The sequence below is a fragment of the Marmota flaviventris genome, chromosome 20 (assembly GCF_047511675.1).
Source record: "Marmota flaviventris isolate mMarFla1 chromosome 20, mMarFla1.hap1, whole genome shotgun sequence".
Lineage (NCBI taxonomy): Eukaryota > Metazoa > Chordata > Mammalia > Rodentia > Sciuridae > Marmota > Marmota flaviventris.
In genome coordinates this window covers 20,162,280-20,187,418 of record NC_092517.1, presented here as the reverse complement: position 1 = coordinate 20,187,418, position 25,139 = coordinate 20,162,280, and the positions used below count along the sequence as shown (strand labels likewise).

The 25,139-nt window shown below is 54.6% G+C and overlaps 1 protein-coding gene across 4 annotated transcripts in view; it reads right to left on the bottom strand.

The window, feature by feature from the left end:
• Mgll (monoglyceride lipase) overlaps positions 1 to 25,139 on the bottom strand; it is a 62,795-nt gene that overhangs the window by 27,384 nt on the left and 10,272 nt on the right. For all 4 annotated transcript variants that reach the window (XM_027954474.2, XM_027954473.3, XM_027954477.3 and 1 more), the window contains exon 3: positions 12,579 to 12,685. In XM_027954474.2, the coding sequence (XP_027810275.1) occupies positions 12,579 to 12,685 (107 nt within the window). The remainder of the gene's footprint in view (positions 1 to 12,578; positions 12,686 to 25,139) is intronic.

Here is a 25,139-nt window from a genome sequence, read left to right as displayed (position 1 = left end):
TTCAGGGGACCCTAATCCAACACGGCTGGTGTCTTAAAAGACAGATGAGGACACAGATGCACGCAGAGGGAAGTCCACTCGGGGATGCAGGAAGAAGATGGCCTCTACGAGTCAAGGGTGGAGTCCGCAGGGGAAACCAAGCCTGCAGACACCTTGATCTGGGACTCCAGTCCCCAGGACCTCGAGACAGTAATGGGGCTTAAGCTCCAAGCTCTGCGGCATCTGTCACGGTGGCCCTAGCAACGGAGTGGACTTCAGATCCAACAACCGCAAGCAGATGCAGCCCTGTCCCCCAACTCATTGTTTGGTGACTCTGTCCCTCCACAAATGTCATTTCATTATTATGTCTTCTCCACAACCAGCCCAGAAGACATAGGGGCCCCCATGTCACCAGGAAGCAAACCAGACATGGAAGTGGCTTCTCACTGGGAAGCCACCACCCCCCATCTGTTCCCTCTTCCCCCCTCCAGCTCTGCCCCCCACACACAGCCAGGGATCCTGTCCCATCCCAGGAAGACTATGTCCCTCCTCTGCCCCACACCTCCCATGGCTCCCACCTTCCCTGGTCAAAGTTGGAGGCCCCACAAAATCCTGCAAGCTCTGCCCCTGGCTCCACCCCCGGCTCCCCTGGCTCCACCCACAGCTCCACCCACAGCGCCATCCTGGCTCCACCCTTGCTCCACCCCCGGCTCCACCCCCAAGCCCCACCCTGGGTCCACCCACAGCTCCACCCCTGGCTCCACCCTGGCTCCACCCCCAGCTCCACCCCCGGCTCCCCTGGCTCCACCCACAGCACCACCCACAGGGCCACCCTGGCTCCACCCCTGTTCCACCCTGGCTCCACCCCTGGCTCCACCCTAGCTCCACCCACAGTGCCACCCTGGCTCCACCCCTGGCTCCACCCCTAGCTCACGGGCCTCTTTTCTGCTCAGGAACCAGATTTTATATTTTTATATTTTATATTTTATATATATATATATTTTTTTGCAAATTTAATTTCCTTTACTTGGAACGGTACCCTCCTCTGCCAAGCTCACAAACTCCTATTCTATCTTCAAAACCCTCATAGACATCACCTCTGCCCTGCGGCCTCACCCTGCCTTCTGCATGCATCCCCAGTCCCACTGTCACTCAGCAGCATGAAGCACGGGTCTCCATGGGTTGAGATCCCTGGGACCCGAGCAAAGCCTGCCTCCCTGGACCCAGATCATGACTCCTCCGAGGGCAGCGTGGGGCTCAGGCGCAGCCGACTCTCAGAACAGGCCTGATGGATTTCACTGCTTAGGACCTCGCTCAGTTTCAGAGGCTGGCCTCCACATGGTGATCCTCCTGCCTTAGCCTCCCAAGCTGTGCGGATGACAGGTGTGCACCACGGCGCCCAGCAAAAAGACATTTAAAAAAAAAATCAACATTTTCACCAGAACTTGAGAAGTACAGCATTTGATGAAGACCCTCAAATAAAAACCATCTCCTGACTGACCAGGACCAAAGCAAAGTTTCAGCAAGCTTCCCTGCCATCAGTTTCCTTGGGAACTGACAGATGTAGGTGACATTCATTATAAAAGGAAAAGGGCGCCGATGCCCTTCTCTATTCCTTTATTTCCAATTCGGCTTCATTTCAAATGAAAGGGGTGGAGCTGGGAGTGGAGCTGGGGGTGGAGCCGGAGGTAGAGCCGGGGGTGGAGCCGGGGGTGGAGCTGGGGGTGGAGCCTGGATAGAGCCCAGGGTGGAGCCCAGGGTGGAGCCAGGGGTGGAGCCAGGGGTGGAGCCAGGGTGGAGCCAGGGGGTGGAGCCGGAGGTGGGGCTGTGGGTGGAGCCAGGGGTGGAGCCAGATCCTGTGGAGCTTGCAGGCTTTTGTGGAGACTCCGCCTTTGACCAGGGAAGGTGGGAGCCATGGGAGGTGTGGGGCAGAGGAGGGACATAGTCTCCCCTGGGTGGAACAGGATCCCTTGGCTACGTGTGTGGGGCAGAGCCAGAGGGGGAAGAGGAGACAGATGGGGGGTGGTGGCTTCCCAGTGAGAAGCCACTTCCATGTCTGGTTTGCTTCCTGGTGACTCGGGGGCAGTTTTGTCTTCTTGGTTGGCTGTGGAGAAGACATCTAAGGGACAAAGAGAACACAATAGATGGCTTGGGACCCTGGGCTGGGAATCAAAAAGATTTCATTTTGCCCCTCAATTGCTGGGTGGACTTGAGAAAGACCCCTTGCCCTCTCTGATCCTAGAGTTCTTCGTCTGTGCATTTAGGGATCTGATCTCCGTCTCTCCTCCCATCAAGCCTCACCATGTCGCTGTCTCATGCTGTACTTTCAAAAGCGACTCATCAAAAAATAGAGATCGAGCAGGGCGCGGTGGTGGCACACGCTTTGGAATCGTCATGGCTGGGGGAGGCTGAGGCAGGAGGATTGCAAGTTGGAGGCCAGCCTCAGCAATTTTAACACTAAGCAGCTCGGCGAGACCCTGTCTCTAAATCAAACCTAAAACGGGCTGGGGACAGGGACTCCGTGGCAGGGCACTCTCCTAGCACGGTGTGAGGCCCTGGGTTCCACCCACCACATAAAGATGAATGAATCCAATAAAAGCCTTCTGTCCATCTACCACAAAGATTTTAAAAACTAGAGAAGAGCACAAAAACTTGAAGTCACCGTGGTACAAATGCATAAAGGCAAATGGAGGGGTTGTGACAGCCTGCAATCCGAGGGGACGGTAATTGGAGTTGGTACGTTTGCACACGACACCAGGGACCCGGGAGGTGTTGGGGATATGGAAATGAAGGAGCTGAGTGTGTGGGGGGTGGGGAAGCAGGGACATCCGCGGCTGGAAGGGTCCTTTAATAGAGCCGTGATGCCTCCGTCGGCCTGGATCAGAGCCATCAAGACAATTCCCTAAGTGCCATCAAGACGCGACCCGGAGAGAAAGAGGCAATTATCAGAAATGGCTCCCAGAAATGCTCTTCCTGTTCTTAGGTCTTCCCTGGAAAGCACACGTCGGTCACCTGGGGAGCCTCACTTTCCAAAGGACTGGAGCCCCGTCCCCAGCCCCATTTGTATTTTATTTAGAGACAGGGCCTGGCTAAGTGGCTGAGGCTGGCCTCCACCCCGCGATCCTCCTGCCTCAGCCTCCCGAGTCACTGGGATGACACATGTACGCCACCGCACCCCGCTAACTTCTTATTTTTAAATATTTTTAATCCCCAGTCGGTCAAATTCAGAGTCCCCCGATATGGAGGCTGACCTTATCCATATATCAGAAGCCCTATGCCTTCTTTCCCCTCTGGCTGACTCTCCTCAACCATAAGATGCGACTCCTCAGCTCTCTCGCTGGGGGTCTTAGGGGACACTGAGATGGCACATCTGAGGTCTAAGACCATTCGTGTGTTAAGTGACTTGTGTTTGCACCAATACTTCTGGGCGGGGCTGGTCTCCATTTTACCAAGATGGAAACAGAGGTCCAGAGAGGCCCAGGCTCATCCCAGGGGCACAGGAGGCTGAGGCAGGAGGATCGCAAGGTGGAGGCCAGCCTCAGCCACTTAGCGAGGCCCTGAGCAACTCAGCGAGACCCTGTCTCTAAATAAAATAGAAAAAGGGCTGGGGACGGGGCTCAGGGGTGAGACACCCCTGGGTTCAATCCCTGGGACCAACAAACTCACCAACAAATAAATTAAATGAATTCAGCCCCTGAGGGGGTCATCCAAGTGAAGTGGTTTCTGTGTCATTTCTCGACTGGTGACTCCCTGAGGAGACGCCCTCGGGGACACGGGTTCTGCTCTTTCCGCCCACACAGCCTCTGGGTCCCCACGGGGACACCCCCCACGCACTGCTTAACCTCAGAGAGAAAAGGAGAAGATGAAGCCCGAGTTCAACCCCATTTCACTTCTCCTGAGTCAGGGACAAGGGACAAGCCAAAGTTGAAACCGTGGTCACATGAGCTCTACTCAGAGTTGTTTGTGGAAGGGACAAAGGATATTTAAGGAAAGGGGAAATTTCGATATTTGCTCACAGCTGGGTCACGGGTAAAGATCCTCAGCCGGGCGCGGTGGGGGCACACGCCTGTCATCCCAGCAGCTGGGGAGGCTGAGGCAGGAGGATCGCAAGGTGGAGGCCAGCCTCAGCCACTTAGAGAGGCCCTCAGCCACTCAGCGAGACCCTGTCTCTAAATAAAATAGAAAAAGGGCTGGGGACGGGGCTCAGGGGTGAAGCACCCCTGGGTTCATTCCGTGGTTTAAAAAAAAAAAAAGGTAAGAGTCACTCTGCCACCAAGCCACCTCTGCGGCCTCCCACGCCCCAGATGGGCCTCCAAGGGTCTTCTCATGACAGGTTCTGAGAGTAGGGCTCTGAATGGAGGGTTGGCAGCACCTCAGTCAGTCACGGGGGGCCCCCACATGTTTGCAGTGTGACTCAGAACAGCAGGGACTCGGATGGCTTTGAATATATGTGTCACTATTGCTCCGAACCCAAAATGACAGGTCTAGTTCCCCCACTGCGGTCCCCAGAGAATGCATCCAAACTTCTGTTGTCCCCAAGTGAACCCTGGACGTCACCTTGACGACTTCCTGGTGGCCAAGCCTTACCTGTGTGTCATTATTTACTTAATATAGTTTTATACTCCGTCGACTCAGGGTCCCCCCCCCATAAGTCAATATGCTTATCAGAGGTGACTTTTTTTATTAATCACAATGGTTAATGGAAAACCTGTCACTTCCCCAAAGCGGGGAGAGTAACTGGCAGAGGCTGTCATCTGCCTACCCAATACCCAATACCCAGATTTTATTCAGATGGGCAACAACGTCACCAAGTCACCCACTGTATCTCCCAGGCTCCCCAGCAATCAGGTGTGGCCATGTGACAAAATACACATCACAGAAATAGGGAAGGAGGGGATGGATGAATTTTTCCAGAAAAGGCTTCTGAAATCGAAGTGGGGCCTCCTTTCTGAATCTCATAAGGATAAGTGTAAAAGGTGATGGCTGGAACGCCTGCAGCCATCTTGGGCCAAGAGGGAAATGTGGATGCGGCTCGGGAGGCTGAAACCCAGTCTGCCTGGTGCCCTGGGCCCCCCGCAGCGGCTGAAGCAGCTTCGGATAACTCAGCCCACAGCCTCTCACCCTCTCTGCAGGGAATGTTCCATCGTTAACTTTGCAAGACCAAGTGCCAATCTCTTTTAACAGCTTCTGTTGGTACGGGGAGTGGGCGGGGGGAGAACAGGGGAGTCACCCACAGTTTTCTTTTCTGTCTCTCTCTCTCTTGCTCTTTCCAAAGGCCTTTCAAAGTCAGATAGATTTCACAGGAAAACAATGAGAGGAACAGTTGATTTATCACGTCAATGACAAATGATTAGAGAGACGAGGCAGAAAAGACAGGCGCGCTGTAAGTCGTAAATGTCACCCTTGCAGGAGAAGAGGAGCCAGAAGGTTCCTGGCAGCCTTTTCTAACCGTTTCCGTGGTTCTAAATCACCTCTTGGTTCACCCCAGAGGCTGGGATATACAAGGTCAGGTGGACCTCGGTGCTCCATTATGCCGGGGTTGCTCCGGCTATCGCTGCCCATCTCCTTGGACCTGTCCTTACCCCTCACCGGGGTCCCTGTGCCACTCACAAATGTATAATTAATCTCTCAGCCAGGCACATAACAAACAGGAGCCAAGGGGCGGGTGCCATGGCGCACACCTGTCATCGCAGCGGCTCAGGAGGCCGAGGCTTGAGGATCGCGAGTTGGAGGCCAGCCTCAGCAAAAGCGAGGCCCTAAGCAACTCAGAGAGACCCTGTCTCTAAATAAAATGCAAAATAGGGCTGGGGACGGGGGCTCAGGGGTCGAGGGCCGCTGGGTTTAGTCCCTGGTGCAGAGAGAGAGAGAGAGAGAGAGAGAGAGAGAGAGAGAGGAGTTTTCTGGTCAGACTCTGTCACAAGCAAGGAGAAAGGGTTGGGGGGGGGGGTTGAGTCTCGCCTTGCTATCTAATGGCTGTGTTGCCTTGGGCTAGTTACTTGGCATCTCTGAGCTAGCTTCCATCGCCAGCCTGGCTGTATTTCTCCAAGGTTTGAAGGCAACAATCCATGGAAACAGAACTGGCATCAAAATGACGCATTTCCCCAGTGGGGGAAGCACCGTGGGTTCCTCTTCCACGGGGCCCACCCTCCAGTTCAAAGTTAGACCCCCGCGGGCCAAGGCTGAACTTGAGCGTTGGTTGAGCAGCTATTAAGTGCGAGGTGGCTCGGTGCAGGTCAGTGAGTCTGCGCGGTGCGGAGCAGCGAGTCTGCGCAGTGCAGATCAGCACGGGGGTGGGGGGGTTGGAGGGAGGCTCCTGACTTTGCAGATGCCACGGGCCAGGCCAGTTCTCCCATGATGCTCTGCTTCCCAGAGCCACTGACTTGGGGGTGCCCGCTTGCACAGGGGGTGCGGCGAGATGCTCTGAAGGACTGGTCTCTCCAGGTGTTTCTCCTGCTACAGGCACAAGCCATCACTGCCGCTTCCAGAACAGGGTGGCAGTCATGGGGACCCTGAGGACACTGGTCACAGAAGCTACTTTTTTTTGGGGGGGGGGTTGTCCTGGGGATTGAACCCTGGGGTGCTCCACCCCTGAGCCCCGTCCCCAGCCCCTTTTCATATTGTATTTAGAGACAGGGTCTCGCTGAGTTGCTTAGGGCCTTGCTCAGTGGCTGAGGCTGGCCTCCACCTTGCGATCCTCCTGCCTCAGCCTCCCGAGCTGCTGGGGTGACAGGCGTGCGCTCTCCTCTGCCAAATAAAGCCAGTGGCTCTACCTGACTGGGAAGCGACCTGCAGCACTGAAATTAAAGCCGTGGAGGCCTTGAGAAAGGGTGTCACCAGAGGGGGACATGGGTCACTTCTTATTTCCCAGCCGGTGGCCATTTGGAAATGGCCACAGAGGCTTCAGGAGGAAGGCTCGTGGGGCCAGCTGATGGCTCCTTTTTCCAAGGGGACCCTGCTGGGCGCCGTTCTGCCCCGCTCTCCCCGACTGCTCTCCGGCTGGCCCTGACAGTTGGCAGCACCGCCACCGTCTATTTTTAGTGCTCGGTGGGCTGGCGTGTCCTGGTCACATGCTGTTGGAGCTCCCACTTCAGAGAGGCTCTGGCTGGCAAAACAGACTCTTCCCCGGAGCCACAGCCAGGTTTCAGCAGGAGCCCCGCATGGACATGTGGCATCTGCAAGGGACGTGGGTACGTGAAGCCAACACACACCCTACTTCTTCCCCTTTTTTGGGGGGGGTGGGTGCTGGGGATGGAACCCAGGGGGTGCTTAACCCACGGAGCCCCGTCCCCAGCCCTTTTTCTATTTTATTTTAGAGACAGGGTCTCAGTGAGCTGCTTAGGGCCTCGCTAAGTGGCTGAGGCTGGCCTTCATTTCCATCCTCCTGCCTCAGCCTCCACAGCCCCTGGGATGACAGGCGTGCCCCACCACGCCCGGCTATTTAATTCCTTTATATATATATATATATATATATTTTTAGAATCCTAGGGATAAAACAAAACCCAGAGCCTCGTGCATGCTCTGTCCCCAGCCCTATTTGACCCTAAGAGACAGGAAGAGACTTTGATTCTTCTCTTGCTGCAGGTGAGAAAACTGAGGTTGGTTCCTCAAGGTTACAAAGACTGTGTCCCAGACACTCATCCAGGGGGCCGTTGTAGAATTCCGGACCGTTCCTGACGGGCAAAACGTCCAAAAAACCCATTTGGAGCTGAACTTTACATCGAGGTTCCCAACCCTGACTCGTTCCTTTCTCTATTCCACCGTGAAAACCGCCAGGACGATACTACTCAATCCATGTTTCTTGAAGGAACGATGAACAGATTCCTTGAGAAATGAGAGCCCTGGGGGGGGGGATTCTGTTCCCATAAGACAGAAAAAAGGATCCCCCAAGACATTCTGAAGCTACCCATTTGAATTCCTGAGACAAATAAAATGAGAGACGTGTACAGTATGGTCACAGAATGAAGTCGACGACGTTATTCGATCGAGGCAGGTTTCAGGTATTAGGAAATAAGAGTTCCAAGAATTTCCGGTGTGTGTCATGGGCAGGTAACTGAGATGTGGCCGGAGGTCGGCAATAGTAATAAGTAGCTGTTAAATACTGCATCAGTCAGCTTTCCTGTACTGTAACACAACGGATGAGAAAAATCAACTTATAAAGAGGAAAGGTTCATTTGTGAACCTTTTGCCATCCGTGGTTGGTGGCAGATCCTTTTGCTTTGGGACTGTGACCAAGTCTCAAAGACCACATCATAGTGGGGAGTGTGTCGTGGAGGAAAGCTACTCACTTCATGGCCAGGACAAGAGAGAGAGGGGAAGAGAAGAAGTACCCCATAATTTCCTTTGAGGGCATGACCCCAATGACCTAAAATCTCCCATTAGGCCCCGCCCCTTAAAGGAGATATCCCATTCCAATAGTGCCAAACTGAGGACCAAGTTTCTAATCCACGGGCCTTGGAAGAACATTCTAGATCCAAACCAGAGCAAATCCATATAGGGGATTGAACCCAGGGGGACTTTACCAATGACCACATCCTCAGCCCGTTTTTTAAAAATATTTTATTCAGAGACAGGCTGTTGCTGAGTGGCTGAGGGCCTCACTAAGTGGCTGAGGCTGGCCTCCACCTTGCCATCCTCCTGCCCCGGCCTCCCCAGGTGCTGGGATGACAGACATGAACTTTGCTCTCAACTCCACAATCACTCAGTAAAGGACTATTTCCCAGCAGCAACCTCCACCCAGACCCTCTCTTCCGCCTTTGGCAACTTCCCAAAAGAAAAGCAATGTCCTTCCCCACTGAGTGCCCAAGGTCACTCTGCTATAAAATAAAGAAAAAATTGGTGAGGAAGAAGAGGAGGAGGGTAAAGGGGAAGGGGACAGCAGACGGCAGGGCATGGGAACCACGGCGCATTCCATTCCGCTAGACCTGTCTCAAGCTCATGGCCACCCAAGCCCAGAGGTGACCCGGGGAGCGGAACCCTTGGAGGGCCACTCACTCTGTGTCTCTCTCATAGTTATTAAGCCAAAAAAAAAAAAAATTGTCAACACATTTTTTCAAACATTTCCCACAAAAACACATTCCTTGTAAAATGGGTGGCGATCTATTTTGGAACCGCATCCCTCAAGGAACCTGGACTCAAATCTGTCCCCCTGCAGCGCAGCGCGGCTTCCGTCCCCCGAACCTTCTAAATATTCTTTCCCTGTCCACGTGGGACCCCGGCCTCGGGGAGACCGCACCTCGGGGCCGCCCCCGGACACGCCTGGCAGCTGCCGCCTCTCCCTACTCCTGAGTTACAGAGAAAGAACGGACCATGCACACTCACACTCACTCACACTCACACACTCATGCACACAATCACACACACATTCACACACTCACATGCACTCACACTCACACACTCATGCACACAATAATACACACAGTCACACTCACACACACTCGTGCACACACCCACACACGCATACTCATACACACTCACACTCACACACTCATGCACACAATCACACACATTCACACACACACTCACATGCAGTCAACACACACTCATGCACACACTCACACACCACACACTCATGCACACACTCACACACACAGTCACACACTCACTCACACACACACTCACACACCACACACTCATGCACACACACCCACACACGCATACTCATACACACTCACACTCACACACACACTCACACACTCATGCACACGATCACACACACATTCACACACTCACATGCACTCACAGTCACACACTCATGCACACAATAATACACACAGTCACACTCACACACACTCGTGCACACACCCACACACGCATACTCATACACACTCACACTCACACACTCATGCACACAATCACACACATTCACACACACACTCACATGCAGTCAACACACACTCATGCACACACTCACACACCACACACTCATGCACACACTCACACACACCCACACATGCATACTCATACACACTCACACAGTCATGCACACACACACTCTCACACATGCACTCATGCACACTTACACACACTCACACACTCATGCACACACACTCACACTCATGCACACAGACCCACACACTCTCACACACTCACACATACACTCACTCTCACACACACTCACATTCATGCATGCACACACACACTCATACTCATACACTCATGCACTCACACTCATGCACACTCACACACTTGTTCTCACACACACACTCATACTCAGACACTCACACACACTCACACTCATACTCACATGCACTTACATGCACTCACATTCATGCACACACTCACACTCGTGCATGCACACACACACTCATACACACACTTACATTCACACGCACTCACATTCACACGCACTCATGCACTCACACTCTGAGACACGCTCACATGCACTCACACACTCATACACAGGCACACTCACACACCACATTACTCACATTCACACACACACTCAGACTCATACACATGCACACTCACACATTACTCACACTCACACACTCACATTACTCACACTCTCAGACTTGCACACACCTCACACACGCTCACACACACACTCACACAGAGACACACACACATCTCTCTTTAGCACTTTCCCTCAGATATTTGCACACAGTCAGCTCACTGATAGTGGAGGAGGGCGCCTTTATACTTGGTAAATAAAGGGAACGCTCTGTGGCCTCCGCAAGCACACTTTTAATTTATTCATTTTTATTTTATTTTTGGTACCTGAAATTGAACCCAGGGACGCTTCACCCCTGAGCCCTGTCCCCAGCCCTTTTTCTATTTTATTTAGAGACAGGGTCTCCCTGAGCTGCTTAGGGTCTTGCTAAATGGCTGAGGTCAGCCTCCACCTTGCCATCCTCCTGCCTCAGCCTCCCCAGCCACTGGAATGACAGGCGTGAGCTCCTGCACCCGGCAGCTAGTGTATGTTTATGAGTTTTTTTTTGGTTTCGTTTTATTCTCTGTGGTGCTGGGGATGGAGCCCAGGGCCTTGCCCAGGCTGAGCAGGTGCCCTGCCACTGAGCTGCACCCCCAGCAGCAAATCTATTTTAAAACCTGCCATGTTGGGCAGACAGGCGGATTCTTCCGGGAAGGGTGATATTTTGGGCCAAAACGGCTGCTGGGCGTAGCTGTAATGACCGTGTTCTGGGATTCAGCCTCTGTGGCTGCAGCCTCTGAGGCTCTCCCCTGGGTAGGACCCGCACGCCCTCCCTGCCATCTCTCCCGTCACCCCGGCCCGTCTGCATGCATGGAAGACCAGGGGTTTCCAGTGAGTCACCATCAGCAGCTGGAAGGCCCCGGGGACGTGGGCACATGAGCCCCGGTTTCCCCTGGGCTATGTTTAGAGTGTCACAGGAAACCCCAAAACTGCTGGCCTTCACACCCTTGCAGAGGTGGACCGCTGTCCTCCACTTCCCTGTCCCCGCCTCTCTCCCTCACCAGGTCCTGCCTGGGATCCCCTCTTCAGACACGCCCCCCCCCCCCCCAGAGGACCCTGGTGGCCCTCTCCGGTTCCAAGCCTGAAAGCAGTTGATTCCACCCCACACACACAAATGTCCAAAGGGGGTTCCTGAGAGATCCCAAGCCTCCCAGGCTGGGGCTCCTTCTCCTTTCTGTTCCTTCCTGGTAAACATTTACAGTCCAGCTCAATGGGTGACGGTGACATCTCCTTGAATAGGACACAGGCCTACTGGGACAGTGTGTCTGTTATAAGGGAGTCCCAGTGGGCACGGTGATAGATGCCTGTAATCTAGAGGCCCGGGAGGCTGAGGCAGGAGGATCGCAAGGTGGAGGCCAGCCTCAGCAACTTAGTGAGGCCCTGAGCAACTCAGGGAGACCCTGTCTCTAAATAAAACATAAACAAGGGCTGGGGACCTGGCTTATCAAGCACCGCTGCGTGCACCCCAGTTCCCTGAGCATACTGAGAAACCGCCTGACCCCCACAAACCCGGTGCTTTAAGACGTCTGCCTAAATAACAAAATGCTAGGATACACTTGAGCCACGAGGTCCCTGCCATTAGACTCAGCCTCAGATTTACAGACATCAGTGTTGTTACAAATCGTGTTAATTGAACCCAGGGGCGCTTCACCCCCCGGAGCCCCTTCCCCAGCCCTTTTTATGTTTTATTTAGAGACAGAGTCTCGCTGAGTTGCTCAGGGCCTTGCTCAGTGGCTGAGGCTGGCCTCCACCTTGCGATCCTCCTGCCTCAGCCTCCCGAGTCCCTGAGATCACTTGTTTAATGTTTTTTTGGGGGCCCAGGTGGCCTTTTGAGACGTTTTCTGTTCTCCTGGCTGAACATACTCTGGGAACCTCTTGGGATTCATCTGGGGTTGAGCGCCTATGACTTGGACAGCCTCACCACATCCATTGGGAGTCCCTTGGGAGAAATCCAGGGCCCATTTTGCACGAGAGCACTTGATAGACGGAAGGGAGGGTTACTGGCCCTGGGGCAAGTTCTCGGGGTGCTGGTCACACCTATTTCTCGGCTCACATGACTACTCGTCCTTAACTTCGAAACAGTCACATCATGCAGAAAGAGCACGGATGGCGGATGGCGGTAGGACCCACGGCGCGTGGCCAGCCTCCCCTGCCCCACCCGGGCACTCACCGTGGTCATGTGCAAACACCAGTATGTCCAGCCCCATCAGCATCTGAGCCAGCTCGTCATAGCGGCCACAGTGTTCCCCGGCGCCATGGGACACAAACACAAGGGCCCTAAGGAGGGAAGAAGGAACTCTGTTAGCAAAGTCCAAGAGACCCCCCCCCCCCCGCGGCGCCTAGAGTCACAACGAACCAGGACCAAACCCTGGGGGCTGTGGGGCTGGGGCTCTGTGGCAGAGCGCTGGACCTGGCACATGGGGGGAAAAAACTGGACTTTGAGCCCAGCATGTTGGTGCCCACCTGTCATCCCAGTGGGGAGGCTGAGGCAGGAGGATCCCAAGAGGGAGGCCAGCCTCAGCAACTTAGGGAGGGAGACCCTGCCTCTAAATAAAATCTATTAAAATGGGGTGGGGGGGTGCTGGGGATGTGGTTCAGTAGTTAAGCACCTCTGATTTCAATCCCCAGTCCCCCCCCCCCAAAAAAAAAAAAAAAGCTAGACTTGAGAGCCGGGCCAAAAGGGAGGCCAGATCCTGCCTCTCCCTGGGAGCCCCAGGCCATGTACCAACCGGCAAAACTTTGTTTCTTCACCTGGAAAAAGACCGTGATAACATGCAAGTTGATGCTGGTGGATGTCACTTGTGCTGATTCATAGCACAGGTAGAGGGCGGGCACGTGGCAGGCTCCCATCGGGGCTGGTTCCCCCCCTCCCCTGGGGGGGGGCAATTTTGATTCTTAAATATCCAATTTTCAAGACTCGGATTCTTAGCAGAAAATCCTTGGGGACCTCGAGATCCCTTTAGGCAGAGAGAATTCAAGACGCTGGCTGCCAACTGTCAGGGGTGAGGTTGGGGGCGGGGAGCCGGAGATGGATAATCACAGCTGCTATTTTAAAGAGCCTCCACTACCTGTCAGTTCCTTTGTTAATGCCACCTAGCAGATTTTGAATCCTCCCCGTCGTCGTTGTCGCTGAATGCTTTCTCTTCTTTACAGAGGAGAGCAAAATTCAGAGACGTTAAGTCCACCCGCCCGGGGTCACACAGCACATTGGTTAAAAAACGTATCTCAGAATATCTCCCCACCTGGATATGCTTTCAGGTCTAGGGTGGGCTCAGAACCCAGACCTTATCTCAGAGAGGCCTCCTCATCTTCAGTTCTGTGAAGGTAGGAGCCAGGTGCTGGGTTTGTTGAGTGCATAACCAACTTGCTCAGAATGCTGTGTCCTTTCTACCGTTCCTTTTGGCCAAGTTGTATGAACTGGTGAGGGCACCGGTTTGTTTTGCCTGCTACGGATTTTATTTTAGGAGTGTTTTTATTTTATCTTGGTTTCTAAATCACCTTTAGCATCTGTCTCCCCCTGTTCTTTCTTTCCTGAAAGCTGCTGAGGCTGGCTGGCCTCCAACTGGAGATCCTCCTGCCTCAGCCTCCTGGGTCGCTGGGAGGACAGGTGTGCGTCACGACGCCCGGCTACTTCTCTCAATTTTGCTTTGGGCAGATTACACCTGCCCTCTGGATGTTTCTGGGGCCAGCCGTCCACAGGGCTGGAACCTCTAACCAGTCATTATTTCCATATTGAAGGGGCTGAGCTTCCGGAAGGGATGGTTCAAGCACTCCAACATCCTTTGGGAACGCAGCAGCTGCTGGATTAACTCATGCTACAGTTTAACTGCAGAACAGGTCAAAGGACGAGGCCAGATCTTACCATAAATCTGCTCCTCACCGCAGTCAGGGGCCATAGGGCAGGAGAGAGCTTCAGGGTTGCATTTAGGGCCCCAAGAAATGGCACCAGACACGTCACCAAGCCTGGCACTGCCTGTCGACAGAATCCACTCCGCACTCAAGCAGGTGGGGAAACCCTTGGGGGGTCTTTCTCTGCAGCCACCCTTTCTACTCCCTGGAACGCAATGGCAGCCAGAAGGCAGCCCCAGGAGAACCTGACAGCCACTCTGGAGCCACTGAGCTCCCTGGGGGACATGCAGGGGGGACCATGGGCTCTACCCATAGAGGCGTGGAGCTTTGGGGAGCTCCCTGACGGACCTGGCTGCCCCACTGCTGGTTGCCCCAAATATGGCTTTGCCTTGGCTCGGCACAAGTGGGCTCTGCGGCAGCACCTGCAGGCTCCACCTCCCGCTGCCACGCCCAGCTACTCCAGCCCCGCCTCTGCCACGCCCTGTTATTCCAGCCCCGCCTCCCGCTCCTATTCCAGCCCCGCCTCCCGCTGCCACGCCCTGCTATTCCAGCCCCGCCTCTGCCACACCCTGCTATTACAGCCCCGCCTCCCGCTGCCACGCCCTGCTACTCTAGCCCCGCCTCCCACTGCCACGCCCTACTGCTCCAGCCCCGCCTTGCCACACCCTACTACCCCAGCCCCGCCTCCCACTGCCAAGCCCTGCTATTCTAGCCCCGCCTCCCGCTGCCACGCCCTCCTATTCCAGCCCCGCCTCCTGCCGCCACGCCCTGCTACTCCAGCCCCGCCTCTGCCACACCCTGCTATTACAGCCCCGCCTCCCGCTGCCACACCCTGCTACTCCAGCCCCGCCTCTGCCACACCCTGCTATTACAGCCCCGCCTCCCGCTGCCACGCCCTATTCTAGCCCCGCCTCCCACTGCCAGTCCTTGCTATTACAGCCCCGCCTCTGCCACGCCCTGATACTCTAGCCCCGCCTCCCACTGCCACGCCCTACTGCTCCAGCCCCGCCTTGCCACGCCCTGCTACTCCAGCCCCGCCTCTGCCACACCCTACTACCCCAGCCCCGCCTCCCACTGCCAAGCCCTGCTATTGTAGCCCCGCCTCCTGCTGCCACGCCCTCCTATTCCAGTCCCGCCTCCCACTGCCACGCCCTGGTACCCCAGCCCCGCCTCTAGCCCTCAGTGCGCATGCTCAGACCCACAGGCCAGCCCCTCTACTCATTCTTGTCTTAAATCTCTGCTGCGGCTGGTGGTTTTTTCCTTAGTCCCTGGATTCAGATCTTGCCTGGACTCCCTGTTCTGATCAATCCATCTCCCCTCCCACCATTTACTTGTTCCCTGGACCAGAGTCTGCTTTGCAGATTCTGTCTGGCAAAGTGGAATCAAATCACGTTACCCTTCTGCTTTGAAGCCTCCAGGGACTCCCCAGAGGAGCTGCACCAAACCTGGCGGCCTGGAAATCCTCCATCGCCTCCCTCCCCCCCTCGTCCCTGCTCACGTGCTCCCAAGCCTCCTCTCTGGCGCCTAGATATGCCAATCAGGGATGTGCTGTTAAATGCTTAACAACTGGGGGTGGCGGGGGTCCCCGTGTGTTTGCCAAACTGCAGTGTCAGTGCTCCCACCAGGCCTGGTTTGGAGCTAGTAATGAGATGTCACCAAGAAGAGATGTGCAGGATCTGCCATCATGAGCAGGTTGGAGCCGGCTGGAGCTCGCTGCTGGCGAGCCTCTCTGCACCCGCTGAGCCTTTGCCACCCTCTGCCCCCCCCCCCCCCATCTTGGCATTCCAGCTCGTCCCTCCCCCTGCGGGTGTCTCGGCCAGGATTTTTTTTTTTTTTTTTGGTGCCAGGGATTGAACCCAGGGGTGCTTCACCACGGAGCCCCGTCCCCAGCCCTTTTTCCATTTTATTTAGAGACAGGGTCTCGCTGAGTTGCTCAGGACCTTGCTAAGCGGCTGAGGCTGGCCTCCACCTTGCGATCCTCCTGCCTCAGCCTCTCCAGCTGCTGGGGTGACAGGCGTGCGCCATCATGCCCATCTCAGCCAGGGCTTTCCTGACCACTTAAGTTGGTCCCCATGTACAGTTATTTATGCAGTCACACGTTTTTGATGGATTGTTTGGGCTTCCCCCTGTTTCCCCCCAGGGCAGAGATCTTGCCTGTCCTGTTGACTGCTATGTCCCCAGCTGAAGGAGAACTGAGCAGAGGAGCCCTCCACCAGGCCCAGGGATTAGTGTCCATTGAGGGTCCCCCCAGGCTTGAAAGGCAAGCTCAGAGGCAGGAAGCTTCCAGAAGCCAGCCTGTTTGCAGAGTCCAGCTGCTTTCTGGTATTTCCAGCAGCTTCTCCTGTCCCCGGGGGGTCGCCACTTGCTCCCCTCCCCCCCAACACCTGCTGTGGGTGGAGCCTCCATCACCCGCTCTCCCTCCGGCTGCCTCCAGCCCCAGGGCCCCCGATCATTGACAAGGGACAGCCCCCTCCAGCTCTGGGCTTTCTGGTGGAATGCCCACATTCACACCTGGCTGTTGGTCACCGCTTGGAAATGTCCCCTATCAGGGGACATCTTCTTTTTTGCAGATGAGCAATCGTGACTGTGCACTAAGAAACCCAGATGTGCGGGTCCCCAGGGCACCTTCCCTTCCCAGCGCCACCAGAGCGACCTGTTCTGAAGGTCTGCCCAAACCGCAAGTGACGCGCCCCGGGGGCAAGTCGCTTGCCACCTGGCGGAGCTTGTCACAGCCGTGAAAAGAGAAAGGAAATCGTTTGTGCTTTGGGGGGTTGGCAAGGCGCCACCCGTGGTACCCAAAATAGCCCAGAAACGGTGGTGGCCAGGGAGACAGGGAGGTGGACCTATAGGTTGTCCCTGCCTGTCACCCCCCGCCCCTGCACAGGAAGCCACTATGGAGAGCCCACCCACCCCCCATCACGGGGGTTTGTTTCTCTGTCCCAGAGGCTGGAACGCAGAAGCTGGTGACCTGGGGTGACTTCATCTTGGGGAGGGCTCTCCAGGATTCTGTGGCAGAATGCAAACCAGGAGACAATGGACCGACATGGCGGGTGGGGAGGGGGCTCTGAGCAGGTGCCTGGGGGAAAAAAAATGGTCCCTGCTCTCTCTTAGGGGTGGGGTGTCCCCAGCCAACAGCAGCAAGAAACCTTGATGCCCACAGCAGCAAAAGAAAAAAAAAAATCAGGTTGCAGAAGAGGCTGAGATTTTTTTTTTTCTTGGAACTTCTGCACCCAAGGGGGAGGGGTGGGGGGAGGGGGGAGGCCCAGCCTCAGAGGAGGGAGGGAGGCCCAGCCCCAGAAGCAGATGGCCTGCTTGGCTCCCAGCCCTGGGAGGTGGAGCCGCTCCCGATAAAGCGCATTTGGAGCCCTGAGATGAATAAGCTGCAGAACTTTTCAGGGCTACTTCATCCATGCTCCACCCTGACCATAAGGCTCTTCTTCCCTCATCCAAAAAAAAAAAAAAAAAAATCAATTGTCTCCTTTTTTTTTTTTTTTTTTTTTGTGGCACTGGGGATCAAACCCAGGGGTGCTTAACCACGGGAGCCCCATCCCCAGCCCTTTTTTCTTTTTTCTATTTTATTTTGAGACCGGGCCTCTCGAAATGGCTTAGGGTCTTACTAAGTGGCTGAGGCTGGCCTCTACATGGCGATCCTCCGGCCTCAGCCTCCCGGAAGTTGAAGTGACCTAACAACCTCTCTAAGTCTCAATTTCCTCGCCTGTAAAGTGTAAAGGGTAAGCTCCGGCCATTCTGTAGCCATCCCAGGAACTGATTCCTAGAGGTTCATGGGTGTTTTTGTTTTGTTTTCCTTTTCCTGGGTGAAATGGGGTTTCTGGGGCCTGATCACAGGGGCTGGGGGGGTCCATCAGGTTCACAGTACCTCTGAGATCCCCTCCTGCTCCCTACAGAACTTTGGATTTGGCTCCCCGAGGAGTCTGTTCCTCACGTCTGAGCACAGAGTGCAAAACCTAAGAAGAAATCTGCTTTGTTTTTGTTAGGAAAGATCTGGAAAACGAGAAGGGCTTTTTTTTTTTTTTTTTTGAAATGCTATCTGGCCAGAGAGACAGAATGTCTGTTCCTACTCTCAGGCAGCTTTGAGAGGGGGCCCTCATGAAGGAGGACAGCCTCCTCCTGCAGTCTCCCAGGGTCTGTTCTCGGTTCTTGCTTGTTTCCGAATCATCCCAGTCACTCAGCCAAATCCCTTGTTTCACTCTCCTGCCAAATCCCAGCAGCTTGGGAGGCTGAGGCAGGAGGTTCACAAGGTGGAGGCCAGCCTCAGAAATTCAGTGAGGTGCTAAGCAATTCAGCGAGACCCCGTCTCTAAATAAAATAGAAAACGGGGCTGGGGATGGGGCTCAGGGGTCGAGGGCCCCTGAGTTCCATCCCTGGTACCCTCCCTAAATAAATAATAGGCAAAGGTGGACAGGTGACACTTGCTCTCAACAGATCTTGGTTTCAGAATGTTATCACCAGTTGATGCGTTGACACCTCACGACAACTCCGTGAGGTGGGGATGGTTCACTCTCCCCATTTTACAGATGAGGTCCAGAGAGGCCAACCAGATCGCCTAAGGTCACACAGCTAGGAGGTGGATGGGTGGATGGGTGGGTGGCTGGGTGGGAAGCCCCGTGGACCGCAGGGGCCCTGAGGAAGGTGGTGGCCCAGAGACTTGGCTAAGTGACAGAGGGCAGGTGGCCTGGGTGCAGCAGAGGGACTGTGCCTGGTCTCCTGCAGAGGCTCAGGGGACCCTGCAGGCCTCTGGGCTAGCAGGCAGGACCCCTGGGTCGCTGGAAGGGAGAGTTGAGATCTCTGCACACACCATGGGAGTTAGACTGATCGTCTCTGATGGAGACCCACCGAATCTTAGTTCCCTTTTACAGGGTGATCTTTGAAAGAGGCCTTCTCCAAGAAGAAAACAGAAATGACCAGCATTTAAAAAAAAAACACACAGCAAAAGTTACCTGGGGAATTCTGTCACCGAACCCACCTTTCAAAATAGAATGCCCCAAACCCAGAATGGGCTAGCCTCCCGCGTATTTTATTATTTTATCTTTTTTTTTTCCCCTTTGGGTACCAGGGATGGAACCCAGGGGCGCTTAACCCCTGAGCCCCGTCATCCCCAGCCCCTTTTTCTATTTTATTCAGAGACAGGGTCTCGCTGAGTTGCAGAGGGCCTCACAAATTGCTGAGGCTGGCCTCCAACTTGCGATCCTCCTGCCTCCAGCCTCCTAAGCGGCTGCGGATGACAGGCCTGCACTACTGCACCCGGCTATGATTTTTCTCCTCCGTGTGTCTGATTTGCCCTTCCTTTTCCCCATCAGGAGTCCGAGAATAAATGATGCCAGCAGCATGCTGTCGGGCCTCCAGAACTGTGAGCCCACGTAAACCTTTTTCCTTTATAAATGGCTCCGTCTCAGGGTATTCTGTGATAGCAACGGAAAACAAGCTAATACACTCGGAGCACATTTCAGAGGTCAACTCGTACACACTCCTCCTAGGCACACCATTCTTATTTTAGAGAATTTATTGGGACATTTCTAAATGTCTTAAGATCTGGGATCCCGTGGCAGAATGGCCACCTTTGGGCCGTGCTGTGGTGTCCATTTTCCGTGACTGTAACATATATCTGAGACGATCCACTTAGAAAGACAAAAAGGATGTTTACCCAGATCATCAAGGGTGTCCTTCAGATTTCCGGCAAATGCTCACCTCCTTCTCATTCATTCAAACGACAGCTAAGCTAGGTCCAGTATTAGAATTGGAGGCGGGTGATCATCGTAAGGGTTCCTGCCCCCAAATCTTTCAGGCCAGATGAAGAAGAAGAAGGTTCAGAATCACCCTAAATAGCTACTCAGGATCCTGCAGAGGATGAGTCATGTGTCTGTTGCATTTGTGAAGTGAAGAAATCACACCACCAAACCTCCAAATGTGTAATAGTAAGTAAACGCGCACACCCACTCACATACGCATCATTTATGTACGCTCGAAACGGGGAATGGGGTGGGGGGGTTCATGGCAGGAAAATGGAGAAATACAATTTTCTCCATTTAGGGAAAAGAAAAAAGAAAAAGAAAATCAGGGCTGGGGCTGGGGCTCAGGGGTGGAGCGCTTGCTGACCTGGTGCGAGGCCCTGGGTTCGAGGTCTAAGTGGCCGAGGGCCTCTCCAAGTGGCTGAGGCCGGCCTCCACCTTGCGATCCTCCTGCCTCAGCCTCCCGAGCCGCTGGGATGACAGGTGTGCGCCACCCTGCACACTTTTATAGGAAGGTTGGGCTCAGAAGCATTCATGGTGGGCAAAATGAGGGGGGCGGGTGGCATCCAAGCCTCTAGTTAGGGGGGAGATGCGTTCCCTCTGATTCCAGGGCCACATTGGGACATAAAGCATGTCATCAGACGACTCTGCTGAGCACTAATGTACGGCAGATGCTGGCTCCCTGGGGTGAGCGTCCCCCGGGGTGTCTGGAATGGTCCTCTCCTGGGAGCAATGAACCTCAGGAAGAGATAATCAGATTCCAAAGCAGGAGGCAGGCCTGCCCTGAGGTTATCCGACTAGAAAATTACAAGCCACTTGCAAAGATGCATTTCCATATAAATGTGCAAGAGGGGGACAAGACAGCTTGGTGCATTTCACAGCTCGTTGATCAGGGCGGCTGACATCTCTCTCTGGGCACTCAGCTCCGCGCCCCCCACCAGGGTCTCCTCCAGCCTGCACAGCGGAGGGTCAGGGCCAAGCCCGTGCACTCTGCGGGGGTCTCCGGGGAGGGCCCGCAGGCAGGAAGGGCAGAGCAGCCTGAAGTCCTTCCTCTCTGGACCCCGCCTGCCTTTGTCCCAGAGCTCACTGGTCCAAGGACTGCACTCCCAACGCAGCTTCTAGAACATTCCTTGCTGGCTCTCTGCCAATCTTTCCTTGGCTGATTCCTCTTTCCCCTGTATTCCACGTAACTATCCCCCCAGGAGACCTGGACACAGCAGAACCTCTATTTTTACCAAAAAAATTAACCTAGACTTAATTAATTTATTTAACCTATACTTAGTGAATTATTTACCAATAATTTATTTATTGGTACCAGGGATGGAACCCAGGGGTGCTGACCCCGAGCCCCGTTTCCCAGCCCTGTTTTGCATTTTATTGAGAGACAGGGTCTCCCTGAGTGGCTCAGGGCCTCGCTCAGTGGCCGAGGCTGGCCTCCAACTGGCGATCCTCCTGCCTCAGCCTCCCCAGCTGCTGGGATGACAGGCAGGTGCGCCACTGCGCCCGGCTTCTCGTTTTAAAATATCTGGTGCCTTTACAGACTGGTCGTAGCCTCAGCCTCCTTGAATATATGCCCAGATACATCTGCTGGGGACATCATGTAACAAATGTGCAAATTTTCAGGGGCCCCAAACATGGAAGAATCCAAAAGGGATTCTCGTAGCTGGAGAGCGTCTGCTTATCCAGAGACGAACCCAGTTGTCTCAGGAGCTCTTTCCAACCACAGCCTCTGTATTAGGCAAATTGGACCGCTGTGACTATAACGAAATACCTGACGTAGGCTACGGGTGAAGGAAAAAAAGGTTGATTTAAGCCCAACGGTTTGGGAGGTTGCAATTTCAAACAGCATGACCTAGGTTCTTAACCTCAGGGCCTCCCTCTAAGTCCCATCTCTTCAAGGTCACAAGTGTCCCCATATCACTACCATGGAGACACCCCCCATCTTTGTCACGTGAACCTTTAGGCAGAGACATAATGAACCGCGACGAGCACTTTGACGTAAGTCACCTTCGCGCCTAATTTTACAGAGGAGGAAACCGAGGCTCAAAGAGGGGAGGTGATTTGCCCGCAGTTAGATCCCCCCCGGACCTGGACTCTGACTGCACAGTCCTTGGAATCCCAGCGACTCGGAGGCTAAGGCAGGAGGATCGCAAGTTGGAGGCCAGCCTCAGCCCAAGCGAGGCCCTAAGCAGCTCAGGGAGACCCTGTCTCTAAATCAAACAGAGGGAAGGAAACTGGATCCCCTGAAGGACTCTATGGAGCAGGGTGGCCCCCCACGAACCTGAACTACTTGCCTCTGGACTGGTAAACGGGAGAGAAATCAGCCTCTACCTTCTTGGAGATGTTAGGGTTTGGAGTCTCTCTGTTGAACCCAGGGGTGCTGAACCCCTGAGCCCCGTCCCCAGCCCTTTTTCTATCTTATTTAGAGACAGGGTCTCGCTGAGTGGCTTAGGGCCTCGCTCAGTGGCTGAGGCTGGCCTCCACCTTGCGATCCTCCTGCCTCAGCCTCCCGAGCTGCCGGGATGACAGGCGCGCACCACCGCAGCCGGCCTGTTAGTCCCCAACTCTGGGACTTTGTTTGAGTGTCTGAATCTCTCTGAACGTCTGTATTTCCTCACTAAATGACAAGGGATGCACACAGCAAAGCTAGCTATGGTGATGGCTCTCTTATTAAAATGCTTTTCTGCCCGGGGATCGGGGGTTGGGGGGGAGCCCCAGGCACAGGGCCCACGGGTGAGTCATTCCTGAACCACAGGAAATGGCTCTTAGGTCGGTCCTCTCTGTGTTTAGCTGTGTGTCTTCCGGCCACAACAGATCTTAACAATCCTCACGTCCGTCCGTCCGTCCATCCGTTCTAATGGGTAGTAAGAAGGCTTGCACCAGAGGAGGCCCTTGACCCTGGACCAGGGCCGCAAGCCAAAATAAACCTCTTGTCTTCGGGACGTAGGCCACCTGTGGGACTGTGGTTAGCAACAGAAAACAGACTAAGTAGTTACTCATTAAACAGGGGCCAAGTTTCAGAGGTGACTTCAGATGCACAAGTTTTCCTACACAGACTGCCTTTAAGGGTCACTAGTGATGGAACTCAGAGACACTGGACCTCTGAGCCCCGTCCCCAGCCCCTTTTTCTATTTTATTTAGAGACAGGGCCTCGCTCAGTGGCTGAGGCTGGCCTCCACCTTGCGATCCTCCTGCCTCAGCCTCCCGAGCCGCTGGGATGACCGGCGTGGGCCACCGCGCCCGACATGCACTGTATGTTTGACAATTTTGGATGTTTTCATCGCCGGGACATGAAAATAAATGTCTGAGGAGATTCACAGGGTAAAATCCCTCTTCATTTAGCTTTTAGACATTCAGAAAAATCGAACTCAGCATCGAGAGGGGACGAGCCGCCGCCGCGGGATGGGTGACCAACAAACGTGTCTGTCGGTGACAGGTCGCACACATGGAAATGGCTCCCCTCCCCCTGTGACCTCCTAGAGGTGCAGAAAAACCTGTCACTCCCAGGGGGAGGGGGACGGAGAATCGGTCTCCATAACTAGGTTAGGAATTTCTATAGAAACCAGAGAGAGAGAGAGAGAGAGAGAGAGAGAGAGAGAGAGCTTCCAAGACCAGATGGAGTCCCCTGCACTTTGGAGATGAGTCCCCAGGAGTGATTTGTTGTTGTTCGGGGAGGGAAGAGCCCTTCTGTGTGTGCAGAGGCCAGGAGGTGAGCAGGCGTCACTTCTTCAGGGGGGGCCTCTGCGAGGTCGGCCAGGGCCTCGGCTGCCTCCAAAACAGGTTCTTAAGCCAGAGGGCTCCTTGGGGGGCTGCGTCCAGATCGATGTCTGGAATTGGCCTTGTGGGAAATCACTAATGGTCCTCGGACAGCGCACCGTGTGACTTTTAGGCTGGTCCATTAAATGGAGAGCTTTTGCTACAGGACAGCTAAAGGCCAGATGTTGGAAGGACTGACCGGGCTTTGGTGAAAGACTTCTGAGCTCTTCTTTCTTTCTTTCTTTTTTTTTTATGTTTGGTCCCAGGGAGGGAACCCAGGGGGGTACTTAACCCCTGAGCCCAGTCCCCAGCCCTATTTTGTATTTTATTTAGAGACAGGGTCTCGCTGAGTTGCTGAGGGCTGAGGCTGGCCTCCACCTTGCGATCCTCCTGCCTCAGCCTCCCGGCTCGGTTCAGCGTTGATCTCCCTTCCCTGCCTCTCACTCCCTGGCCCATGTCCATTTTCAGGACAGAGAGAGAGAGAGGCCTCAGGCGCAGGGTTTTCTTGGCAAGTCCCAAAGTGGAGCTGGAATCCAGCACCCAAGGGCTCTGTTTTTCTTCTTGCGGTCACTTTCTATTTGTGGCACCTCGCGGGGTACTGTTTCTCGAGTCTTGTGTGTGAGGATCAAGTTTCCTCTTAAAATAGATTGGAACGTGAAGAGGAAAGGGAGAGGATTCAAGCCGCACAGACAACCAAGGGGAAATGATCTGGGATTCCAATCCCCCGCAGCTGGGGGTGGAGGTCGGTGGGAGGACACTCCCTCTGGGCTTCCTGACCCCACCACGAGCTGCTCAGCCCTCACCTCAGACCTATGGAGTCGGCCATCTGTGGACTGAGCCCCGTCCCCAGCCCCTTTTCTATTTTATTTAGAGACAGGGTCTCGCTGAGTTGCTCAGGGCTGAGGCTGGCCTCCACCTTGCGATCCTCCTGCCTCAGCCTCCAGAGCCGCTGGGATGACAGGCGTGGGCCACCGCACCCAGCCAGAGTCCGTTTTATTGGCAGTGACTGAATGAAACAACCGGAGACCGACAAAGTGGGGGAAAGGGGCCCATTCTAAAAGGGACAAAGAGCCACCGCTGAACCAGACCAGTCATCCTGGACAGGAGGGAGGAGGGAGTGGGGGTGAAGGTTCTCCGGAGACCGCTCCCCCATCCTGCCTCCAAGGCCCAACCACCTGAGAAGAGGCCCCTCGCAGAACCCAGGGGACAAGTCCACGTGGACAGGTGGCTTGCGTGTAAAGACCCTGCAGGGCAGAACGGGATCTCTGCAGTGTCATGGAGGACCAAACAGGAAACAGGAGGTAGAGCAGCTGAAATCAGGGAGTGCCTTGGCGGGAGGAGAGGCGGCTCCCCGACCTTCCTATGAGAATGTGCTGGGG